At 42.8% G+C, this 12476-nt stretch overlaps 1 protein-coding gene across 1 annotated transcript in view; it reads left to right on the top strand.

Annotated features, from left to right (window-relative positions):
* Positions 1-12476, top strand: part of myofl (myoferlin like) — a 223362-nt gene that overhangs the window by 124673 nt on the left and 86213 nt on the right. The window contains exons 45-47 of the mRNA XM_078564961.1: positions 731-822; positions 7252-7422; positions 7878-8020. Coding sequence (XP_078421087.1) covers positions 731-822; positions 7252-7422; positions 7878-8020 — 406 coding nt within the window. The remainder of the gene's footprint in view (positions 1-730; positions 823-7251; positions 7423-7877; positions 8021-12476) is intronic.

Raw genomic sequence — 12476 nt, 5'->3', positions numbered from 1 at the left:
GCCTCCCACGCAATCTGCCCTCATGGGTTGAAATCTCACCATACCACCCCCACCCCAAGAGTTGTTGGCCATACTGAAGCCAGCAGCTCTCCAGAAGTGGCAGCCACTCTTGGTACAATCCACGGACCCACCTTGAGTGCTGTTAGATCCCCAGCTGAGGTGTGTGTGGGTGGAATGAGGTTGGAGGGAGGGGAGTAGCTGGGGAAGGGGATCAAAAGCAAGGGCAGTGTATTGGCTTTTAGCAGGTGCCCTCCTTCCCAATTCCACGTCCCTCGATTGGATACAGAGTGCCTGAGAATGAGGCCCCCCCCCCATCATCCCCTTACCAAACCACAGGCAAAACCAACAGGGTTTGGGCAGTTTTGTCAGATGGTGAGCTCCCCCATCTGCTGCCAGTTGAATACCAGCAATGACTGGATGAGGCCTTTAAGTGGCTGCTTAAGGGCCTCAGTTGACCTCTGAGCAAGAAGACCACCCTTCCTGACCTGAGCTGGATGGGATGGTTGGCAAGGTCCCCATCCCACACCCAATCAAAAAGCCCCCACCTCTGAACTCTCCTCCAGTGGTGGGGAGGGGTGGGGCTATGTTAAATTCTACCCAGAATCACTGAAGTATATGCAAATAAACCGACAACACAATTAAGATGAGGTGGCTTTTGGACCCTGAAATATTCCTCATTACATTTGAAGTGTGTCCTTTTTCCTAAAGTTTTTTTTTTCATTCTTCTTAGTGTGACCCATATGTGAAGATCAGTTTGGGTAAAAAATCAATAGAAGACAGAGACCACTACATTCCTAACACCCTGAACCCAGTGTTTGGCAGGTATGTTGACATTTACCTTCATGGTTAGAGTGTATGTTCAAGTGACAAGCCTCATTAGAAGTGAGGTAATACGTTAAGGAGTTGCATTTTGATCTGATAAAATAATTCTAGGTGCAAAAGAAATTCAATGATTTAACGATTTTTTTTTAAAATTCCACCCTAGGGAATTCTTGTACATTCCCTGCTCATTCCTCTCCACCAATTGTGATCGTTTGATTTTAAACAAAGCGATTTGACTTCTCCACCAATTTTCTCCTCCCTCCACCTTTCCCAAGGGTATCGGCTCCCTCCTGAAGCACATTTCACAGGTTTTGATCACTCTGCCCAACTGACCATTTATTCATGTCAGTCTCATCAGCAAATTACAACAGTATTCAATTGCTGGGAGTTGGCAGCTGAGTTGGAATTTGTACTTGCCTTGTGTTTCAGAATAAATATATTCCTGGACCTGCAAACATGTTCTAAATTATGATCTGAAATAGATGATACAAAATTAAATCAAATAATGATGAATCCTGCAAAGATGTAGGAAAAAATGAGGGAGTTCGGTGATGAACGCATGAACCTTCTAGAAAAACGTTAGGGCTGGTGAGAAACCTGGAAATGAAAATGGCTATACACAATTCTCATTACTATAACAGCAAGTCCATTGTGCAGGAAGAGTTGGAAATACTTATGGTCGCAAAATTGAGGACAAACCAAGGATACTTAAAATACACAGCAACAAACTGGTTTCTGTAGTCACTGGGAAGACTTTTGTGTCACACCCTGCACAAATGGAGCTAATCCAAGTATTCTGATGGGCTTTCACATTAATGAGCAAGGTAGGTTAGGGCTAGATGGTTTTTAATCCAAGGCTATTGAGAGAGAAAGGTTAAGATTTATGAAATTCTGATGAAGAAACAACTTGCAGTTATACAGTGCTGTCAGGTTCTCAGACAAGTTCTTCACAGCTATTCAATTCCAGGCGAAAGAATATAATGCTAAACTTTAAAACCGTTAATGTAAAGCTTGCTTTCAGAAACATAAATTTAATGTGAGACTCACGAATAATTAGAATTCACCTTGCATTGATGGGTAAAATAATGGAATCGTTATTTAGGAGCCGATTGAAGACTTGCATTTGTATAACGCTTTTCGTGGCAACTGGATGTTTCAAAGTGCTTTACAGCCAATGAAGTACTTTTGAAGCATAATCATTGTTGGAATTTAGGAAACACAGCAGCCAGTTTGCACACAGCAAACTCCCAAAAACAGCAACGTGATAATGACCAGAGTTTTTGTTTTTGTGTGATGTTGACTGAGGGATAAATATTAGAAGGACACCAGGAACAACTCCCCTGCGGTTCTTCAAAATAGTGCCACAGGATCTTTAACACCCGTCCAAGCAGGCAAATGGAGCCTTTCTTTAACGTCTTGTTCAAAGGCTGAGCCGCTGACAATGCAGCACTTCATCAGTACTGCATTGAAGTGTTAGATTTTTTTGTGCTCAAAATCTAGACTGAAACTTGAACCTGGAGCATTTTGACTCCAGTGCTACCAGCTGAGCCACAGCTGACAGATTATCAGTGGATAATCTATTAAATAACTGCTAATATAGCATCAGGAGGGAAAGACTCTATCTGACAAACTCTGGGCCTGATTTTTAACTCTGGGGGGTTTGAATGAGTTAAAATCTTGCGCATTGATTTCGTCAGGTCGTGTTTACATGGAGGCTGTGATAAATAATTGGGTATTGTTAACGGGGCTTTTTACAAAGTATTTGAGAGAGTTCTTCAAGGGCTACTACCTAAGTTTGAAGAGGTGAGAGCTGAAGGCAAACCCTGGAATAATTGAGGAACTGGCTGAAAAGGAACAGCAAGTATTTGATTCAAGTTGGGGAGAAGGTCTGAGTGGGATTATCCCAGGAATAGGTACAGGACCCTCTGCATCAACTACTCAGCCTCAAAGTCAAAAATGCAGTTTATTTGATCTCCTCCACCCTGGTTTGGCGCATTAAGTTGGGAAGTGATCATGTGCTTAAAAATCAGCTCCAGCAGATAATACGTGAACAGAATGATGGCACGGGAAATTTAATACATGCAAGTGTAATGTTACAGACAGGGAAGCGAGGCAAAATGAACTCTTATTTTTCTCGCTGTCTGTCTTTGAGCAGAGGCGTTTTAAGTTTTGAAATAGGTTGTGGCGTGTTTCACAAACCCTCCGTTTGTGAAGTCAATTTTAAAGTGACTTGCAGCAAACTTTTTTTAGGGTGAAATCAAGTATTGTTTATTCATTCGTTCAAACCCATCGCAACTACATACATGTGCACGCGCAAGGAGGAGGCAAGAAAGAATAGAGTTTTACAACTAAGAATAACTTGAAACAAAAATAAAAACAAAGATAGGGGCATTAATTCACATGAATATCAGTGCCCAGTGATGGTCCCTTCATGCAGGAGTTAAAGTTCAGGCAGCTTCAGCTCGCTGAAAGCAGGAGTTGCCTAATTCCTTCAAAGTTGGCGATGACTCAGCAAGATGAGGTTGATATCCAGAGACTTGGTCTGCTGTACAGACGATGGCAGGAATATTCCAGAGAAACAGGCTTTAGAAAGGGTTAAACTTGAGGCAGGCTTTGTTGTCAGCCTGGAAGTCCAGCTTTGGTGTTGACAGGCTGGATGTTAATAGCAGACTGCCCTGGGAGTCCAGGAATGTAACAAAACTTTCCAAAGGCCAAAGGAGCTTGGGTCATGTGTTGTTTCCCATTGAGTCAGTTTCAGTTTCAGTTTCTGTCTCTGGTCAAAATCCATTGTTTGCCTTAGGTGATAGATGGTGGCTATTAGCGCATCCACAGGTGTAATGTGTTTCGATGGCTCTCTTGCTTATAAGTCCAGACTGGGAAGGCAGACCATCTGCTGCTCCCTTGTTTTGTTGATTGAGTCCACACAATGGTAAGAAAGATTCCACAAGGATGAGGGTTGAGTTTTCTTATAATTACTGTTGGAAGTTTCCAGATCTGTAGCCAACGTTCAAATCATGTGACCTATAGCAGCAATGTTTTTGGTCAAGCAAAGTCCATTATAAAATAAGCAGAAAGTAAGGTCTGAGACCTCCTTTTCATACCTTTTGAACATGACCGTGAGCTAATGCATATTAAGCCAAATGTGATGTACGTTGGTGTACTGAGATTCAAAGTGAAAAACCGAATTTCCATTTATGTTTTGCAACCTCAATGAAGTCCCTTTTGTAACATAGTGAAATGCAACACAGCCATATTGCACACATGTATCCCAAAGCTACTTGCAGGACCATAACTTGATCTGTTTTATTGTTTGAGCGATGCATGTTGGCCAGGAAAACAGGGGAACTCTCCTCTGGATAGTGCCATGAGATCTTTTACATTCACCTGAAGTGGGCAAACAAAGCCTCAATTCAACATATCATCTGAAGACAGCATCTCTGACAGTGTCTGTGGAGACAGCAGTGGGGTTTGATCCCCTGGCTGTCTGTTGGCTCAATGGTAGCACTCTTGATCTGAGACAAACACCTTGATAAGTGAGGTTGAAAGATCTGGTAGACTTGGTACTTATAAGCTTTTTTTATTCGTTTATGGGATGTGAATGTCGCTGGCTAGGTTAGCATTTACTGCCCATCCCTAATTGCCCTTTAAGGTGATGGTGAGCTCCCTTCTTGAACTGCTACAGTCCATGTGGTGTAGGTACACCCCCAGTGCTGTTAGGGAGTTCCAGGATTTTGACCCAGCAACAGTGAAGGAACAGCGATATATTTCCAAGTCAGGATGCTCAGTGGCTTGGAGGGGAATCCCAGGTGGTGGTGTTCCCTTCCCAGGTGGATGGTGGTGGTCGTGGGTTTGGAAGGTGCTGCCTAAGGAGCCGTGGTGAGTTTCTGCAGTACATCTTGTAGATGGTACACACTGCTGCCATTGTGTGTCAGTGGTGGGGGGAGTGAATGTTTGTGGAAGGAGTGCCAATCAAGTGGGCTGCTTTATCCTTGATAATGTCAAGCACCTTGATTGTTGGCGCTGCAGTCATCCAGGCAAGTGGAGAGTCTTCCATCACACTCCTGCCTTGTAGATGATGGACAGGCTTTGGGGAGTCAGGCGATGAGTTACTTGCTGCAGGATTCCTAGCTTTTGACCTGCTCTTGTAGCCACAGTGTTTGTATGGCTAGTCCAGTTCAGTTTCTGATCAATAGTAACCACAGGATGTTGATAGTGGATGATTCAGCGATGGTTAGGTCCTCTCTTGTTGGAGATGGTCATTGCCTGGCACTTGTGTGGCACGTATGTTATTTGCCACTTGTCAGCCCAAGCCTGGATATTGTCCAGGTCTTGCAGCATTTCGACATGGACTGCTTCAGTATCTGAGGAGTCACGAATGGTGCTGAACATTGTGCAATATCAGCGAACATCCCCACTCCTGACCTTATGATGGAAGGGAGGTCACTGATGAAGCAACTGAAGATGGTTGGGGCTCAGACACTACCCTGGGGAACTCCTGCAGTGATGTCTTAGAACTGAGATGATTGATCTCCAATGACCACAACTATCTTCCTTTGTGCCAGGTATGACTCCACCCAGCGGAGAGTTTCTCCCCGATTCTTATTGACTCTAGTTTTGCTGAGGCTCCTTGAGGTCAGACTCGGTCAAATGCTGCCTTGATGTCAAGGGCAGTCACTCTCGCCTCACCTCTGGAGTTCAGCTCTTTTGTCCATGTTTGAACCAAGGCTGTAATGAGATCAGAAGTCATGTGCCTGATGGAACCCAAACTGGGTGTCAGTGAGCAGGTTATTGCTAAGCAAGTGCTGCTAGATAGCACTGTTAATGACCCCTTCCATCACTTTACCGATGATGGAGAGTGGACAGTAATGGGCCCGGTAGGATTTGTCCTGCTTTTTGTGTACAGAACAAACCTGGGCAATTTGCCACATAGCTGGGTAGATACCAGTATTGTAGCTGTACTAGAACAGCTTAGCTAGGGGCGCAACAAGTTCTGGAGCACAAGTCTTCACTATATTGCCAGAATATTGTCAGGGCCCATAGCCTTTGCAGTATCCAGTGCCTTTAGCCATTTCTTGATATCACATGGAGTGAATCGAATTGGCTGAAGACTGGCATCTGTGATGCTGGGAACCTCTAGAATGTTGAACTAGAATTATGGAATTGGAGCACAAGTTGGATGTTATCCTGAATCTATACAGTCCTCTGACCCAGGTTGCACCATGTGAACTGTCCAACTTTGCTAATCAAGAAACAAAGGTAAATTCAGATTCTGGGTGCAGTTCTGTGAAAAGATTGAGCTTGATCCCCAGCTTAGAGGACTAAACTATGAAGGAAGTTCAGAGAAACTGAGGTTCTTTAGGGTCTTAGAAGCTTAAACAATATGAAATACTTGGACCTATCTGGAGCAGTGCATTAAGGTTAGAAACATAGGACAAGGAGTAGACCGTTCAGCCTGTTGTGCCTGCTTCGACATTCCATTTAATCATGGCTGATCATCTATCTCAACGCCACTTTTCCACGCTATCCGCATATCTATATCAATTTATGTCTTGAACATTCTCAATAACTGAGCATCCACAACCCTCTGGGATATAGAATTCCAAAGATTCACCACCCTGCGAGTGAAATTTCTCCTCATCTCAGTCTTAAATGGCCTGCTTCTTATTCTGAGACTGTTCTCTGATTCTAGACTCGCCAGTCAGGGAAAACATCCTATCCACATCTGCCCTGTCGGAATTTTGTAAGTTTCAATGAGACCACCTCTAATTCTTTGAAACTTTAGAAAATACAGGCCCGGTCTCCTCAGTCTCTCCTCATTAGACAGTCCTGCCATCCCTGGGATTAGTCTGGTGAACCCCCATTGCACTTCCTTTAAGGCAAGTGCATCCTTCCTTAGATAAGGAGTTCAAAGCTGTACACAGTACTCCAGATGTGGTCTCGCCAAGGCTTTATACAATTGTAGCAAGGTTATGAATGACAGTCAAACAAGGGGCATAAGTTCAAACTGGAATCCAGTTCCAGTTAATGTAGTGGAGTCAAATGCACAGTGCTTTTGAGGAATTATAAGGAAAGAGAATGTTTTGTTAAAATGTGTGGTTGCCGTCGAATTTACTAGATGATAATCAGGAGAGACAATGCTTATCAGTTCGCTAGTCTGTGTCAAGGTTGATTGTAGTTTTCCTATGAGTCCAGCTGAGATCAGCCAACTCATCCCAGACTAGATATCAAAGCTGGCATCTTCCTACTCCTTGTGACTCAGCTAATCACTGGAGCAACAAACAAACCGTGATATGACGAAGTATGCGGATATTATAACTAAAAATTTCAAATCTTTGATTTTTGAGAGGGGGGGTGGGGGGGGCGGCGGGGGGTGGAAAGTACAGCATTTCTAGAAAATTGGCATCTAATTTTGTCCTTTTCTTTCCTCAGAATGTTTGAACTTAGTTGCAATTTACCAACAGAGAAAGATCTCAAAATTTCACTTTATGATTTTGATTTGTTGACCCGTGATGAAAAGGTGGGAGAGACTATTATTGACCTGGAAAACCGACTTCTCTCACGCTTTGGAGCTTATTCTGGATTGCCTCAATCATACTGTCTGTAAGTATACAGATATCAAATGTAAATTTGTAGAGTTCCCTCCCTGATTTTTGCACTTTTAACTGTTCACTCCTCTTCCAGAAATGTGGGTCCAAGCAGTCCTCTGGGTTCAGGTATGATGCCTTCTGTTGGCTATGCTCATGAGCAGACATTTGTGTGAAATATCAGTTTTTCCTTTGCCCATATTATACATGTATAACTCTTCCAGCAAAGATTGTTGGACAATGATTGAGAACAAGCACCTTGGTGGAACTTTTTCTTGGCTACGTCTATTTAACTGCAACTACAAATTGTTATTTTTAACCTTTCATTGGCCAACTGTTCAAAAAAGTAATTCATTGCATGAAGTGGTTCAAGAGGTTTTGACATGACCCCTTATTCTTAATTAGATTTTTTTTCCCTTTTTCTGTGTAGCTGATTTGGGCCTGACTAACTTAATTGGCTTGTTTCAACAGTTCTGGAGTAAATGCATGGCGTGACCAGCTCAAGCCATCCCAGCTGTTACAGACTTTAGCCAAGATGAAAGGCCTTTCTCCACCTGTCATCTCTAGCAGCAGGCTCTCCTACAATGGTCAGGAATATGTACTCAGTGAAATTGGTAAGTATTTCATGTCATTCAGTACAGAGCAGTAATAGTAAGACACAAACTACATGGGATGGGGCAGGGATTCTGGGATGTATCTAATTTTTCCAAAATTACTATAGTCTGAATTGTTTAACTACTCCAGGCAGTATGAGTGAACATTTCTTGCAGTTTTTGTCTGTTTGAGCAGAAGATTTTTTTTGAATGGAGGTTAAAAATTGCTGCTTGAAGTTGTTTGAACCACTTTAACCCCCAGTGTAGTAATAAACCGTACAGCTCGAGAGTTTCTGGTTAGGAGCCTGATCTCGACAGAGAATGAGGATGTACCTCAGCAGAGTTAGCTAGTTGCAGCAGGTAGTAGAGATGTTTAAAATTGCTCTGGGGAAGGTTAAAACCAAACTGTTCTTGATGGTTATCCAGTTACCCAAGCAGGGAGGTGCATGAGTACAGATGTCTTGTCAGAACAATTTTGGGTTGTGCTGTAATGCTCCCCCTCCTCGCCCCCATCAAATTGGCCGCCAGCACTTGTCATCTAAGCTTATATAACTTGGGTGATTTATTTGCGGGGCTACTGGCTAATGAAACTGCACTTCAGCAGGAGCTGCAATTTTAAGGTAACAAGGAGAGGAGAAAACTCACCAGCTGAAAGCAGCTCCTCAACCTAATGCATTTAACAGATTGCTCACACTTTATTGGGTTCATTGGGTAATAAATATAGCAAAGTTCTTGACATGTCAAGGTGATAGCTGCAGCTTTGTGCTTTTAAACTATACTGAATTCCAGTAGCTGCTTTCCACAAATGTGAGAGAATAAATTGTGATGCTGTGGAGGAGTGGGAAAACTCCGTTCAGGGGCCTCTTGTAGACTGAAGGTGCATGAGAGTTGGGTTATGTTCACGGCAGTGTAACAGCTTGGATAACAGAGACTGTGGCAATGATCAGTTTTAAGCTGAAAGGGGAGTTGAAACCAGAGGTGCCTTCAGCTGGAGCCCAGCAGCATTACCAAATTCTTGGAATAATCAGCAAATCTATCAGATTCTGCCTCATGTGCTGCATGGATCTGAAACCTTCGGATGCTGACTTGGTAAAATCCAGTGATTCCTCAATTCTTAGACAATAGCTTTTTTTATAAAGGGTGGAATGGACTGCCAACTTGAATATAAGGATGAGGATTAAATGGCTTGAGGCTTTGGAAGCAGAATATGAATTGAGTTAAAATGGTGGTTAGTTTTGCTTAATCTTGAAATGCCTCTTGTGGGCAAGTGTATTGCCTAATGTTTCATTAGTTTACACACTCTGCCACCATGCAATAATCCGGAGAGTGTCTGCACTGTCTCTATGACAGTGGGCACAGCCACTGGAAAGCATGAGGGGTGGTGATTGGTATCATGAATTGCACACCTCAAAGTGGGGATGATTATTCCGATCCATTGGGAACACAGATTTAGTGCCCTGTCCTCATCACAGCAAACCAGGGGTTCATGCTATTTTTAAATGATCTTAGTGAGAAGTTTTACTTCCAAGTGCAATATAAACTTTCTGCCAGGGTCAAAATAATAATGGGCTATAAAACTACTGTTGGAGAAATTGCAGATGAACATATAATGTCTTCACATGACATTCCTGTGTTTAAGTGGCAAGTAACATTCATGCTACACAAGTGCCAGTCAATTACCATCTCCAAAGAAAGAGAATCTAACCATCTCCTCTTGACATTGATTACCATAGCTGAATCCCCCATTATCAACATCCTGGGGGTTACCATTGACTGGAAACTGAACTGGGCCAGCCATGTAAATACTCTGGATACAAGAGCAGGTCAGAAGCTAGGAATAATATGGAGAGTAACTCGTCCTCTGACTCCCCAAAGCCTGTCCACCATCTACAAGGCACAAGTCAGGAGTGTGATGGAATACTCTCCACTTTCCTGGATGAGTGCAGTTCTAACAACAATCAAGAGGCTTGACACCATCCAGGACAAAGCCCACTTGATTGGCACCCCAACCACCGCCTTAAACATGAATTCCCCCCCCACCACCGACGCACAGTGGCAGCAGTGTATACCATCTACAAGATGCACTGCAGCACCTGTCAAGAGTCCTTCGACAGTACCTTGCAAACCCACAACCTTGACCTACAGGAAGGACAAGGGCAGTGGATACATGGGAATGCCATCACCTGCAAGTTCCCCTCCAAGTCACACAAGATCCTTGGAAATATATCACCGTTCCTTCACTGTCACTGGGTCAAAATTCTGGAACTTCCTCCGTAAAAGCACTGTGGGTGCACCTACACCACACTGTTGGGAAGGAAGTGTTTCAAGAAGGTGGATTACCTATACCTTCTTGAGAGGAAATTAGGGATGGGTAATAAATGCTGGACTAGCTAACAACACTCACATCTCATGAAAGAATTTTTAAAAATCCATTTATTTTATTGCTATTGGCGCAACAGGAATTGAAGTTCCGGTGTTTTAAATAACATGTTTAAAATGCATTGCAAGGTTGATCAGCATTTGGAGAAAAAGACAGATTAATGTTTAGGTGTGACCCTATGCCTTGGAGTTAGAGTTGAGGGCATGCTGCACTGATGGAGGTGTAGATGAGACATTGAACTGATCTCTCCAAGTAGGCCTAAGGAATCCCATGGCACTATTGAAGAGTAATGGATTTGCCCTGGTGACTCAGTCAACATATAAGCTGTTTGGGGATATTGCTTCAGGCATATCTGGCTATTTAACTCACTGCTGTCCAAATTGGCTGCCATATTTGCCTATAATATAGCAGTGACTGCTTGGAAAGTACTTAATTGCTTGTACGATAGGATGTCCTGAGGTCATGATGGGTGCTTTCTAAATGCAGGTTCTTTCTAATACTAAAGTCCTGAAAAAGTACTTCTATTTTCATATTGCAAATATATTTGATTTGGAAGACAGAATTATGGTGGGCTGTGGATGCCAGATAATGACCTAGCTGGTGCCCAAAACCACAACATCTGTGCTCTGGGGAAGGAAGGTAGAAAGGAGAGGTTTATCTCCAGAATTCCTCTCCAACACATCCCCTCTAATTTATAAATCTACCACTGCTGCAAACTGTGATTTCTCTTGCAATAAAGTGACTGTGTATATGAGCCTTTCTCTCACTGCACTTTAATGTGACTCATGTTTTCGTGTTTACTGAGGCCTATTTGGTCAGCTTTAGCTAGTTTTCTAGGCTGATGTGTGCAATGTAGATTGTGGCTATGATGATGCAGATTTCTTACTAGTTGTAGCAAAATCCCCAATGCATTCTTTATATGCTGGTTTAATTTTCAACAGATAGTGACTGAGGAATTTGTTCCTTTTTTGGTAATTTCGGCAGGATAGGGTTTCTTACTCTGGTCATAATTCCTGGAGGAATGATTGCCCAGCCTCCAACCACAATCCACCATTGGCCACTTGATAGGACTCAAGCAGCAATAAAATATGATTGTTTCTCAAGCCATTGTAGCTAATTAACAAGTCTGACCCTTATTCATTTTGTAGAATGCGTGGGGAAGAAAAAGTACAAGAGATGGGGTCATAAATTTCAAAGTTAGAAACCCAAGTTTTCCTAGAACAGGACATCCTCATGGCACAAAGCCTTCCCATGCCTGTTGGGAAGTCATTGAGCTCTCCATTACTTGATTGGATGATTCTTGCCTATTAATCAAACAACCTTTATCCCATCTCTAATATTTTTATAATTAATCACCAAGTGTTCAAAAGTGAAAAAACACCTTTTATATTTTTTTTTTCCCCAGGATTGTTGGAAGCAGTACCTGGCGGGTTAATATTTCATTCCAATCCCAGAGATTGGCAACACTACAACACACTGGCTACCATTTTGTTTTTGTGGGTGGGGGGGGAGGTGGTTGTGTGCGGGTGGCGGGTAGATCACGTTCCTGAAAGGCACAGGGTCACGACCCATAGAGAAAACAGTGAAATCTAATTACTGAATCTTTTGTTTATAAAGCAGCTGAGTTAAAATGAATAGGAAGCTGGGCTCTGTTTCTGGGGAAACTTCCTGCAAATTGTGCTTTAGCCAAGCTGATCTGTAAGTGCTTGCTTTGAAGGGGACCACATCTTGTCAGTAACTTGTTTGCACTCGAGGACAGGGATCATTATCACAGGTGGCAAATGCTACCAGCATTGCCAATGATATCCAGTCCTTTTACCTTTTGTAGTGTTTTTTAAGTAGACGGATACCGGTGTACATTGGAATAGGATGCAGTGCTACAGCAATAAAAACATGTCAGTGAACTATAATTTACCCACTTGCTTCTCTATGAACTTTTGCTCGCTAGGTGACCTGATGTTATCTGCTGCCTTTGCACTCTTGAAAGCCCCTTCTGGTTGTAATTAGACCATTGGAGGGATATCAATTCAATATATCACAAATGGTTTGTTTGGCAGAAATGACAGGAGCCTTGCTAGCTTAGGTACCCAGGTCTTG

The sequence above is a fragment of the Cetorhinus maximus genome, chromosome 20 (genome assembly GCF_964194155.1).
Source record: "Cetorhinus maximus chromosome 20, sCetMax3.hap1.1, whole genome shotgun sequence".
In the NCBI taxonomy this organism is placed as follows: Eukaryota; Metazoa; Chordata; class Chondrichthyes; order Lamniformes; family Cetorhinidae; genus Cetorhinus; species Cetorhinus maximus.
The sequence above is the reverse complement of the archived record's forward strand: the minus strand, read 5'-3'. Positions and strand labels throughout refer to the sequence as shown.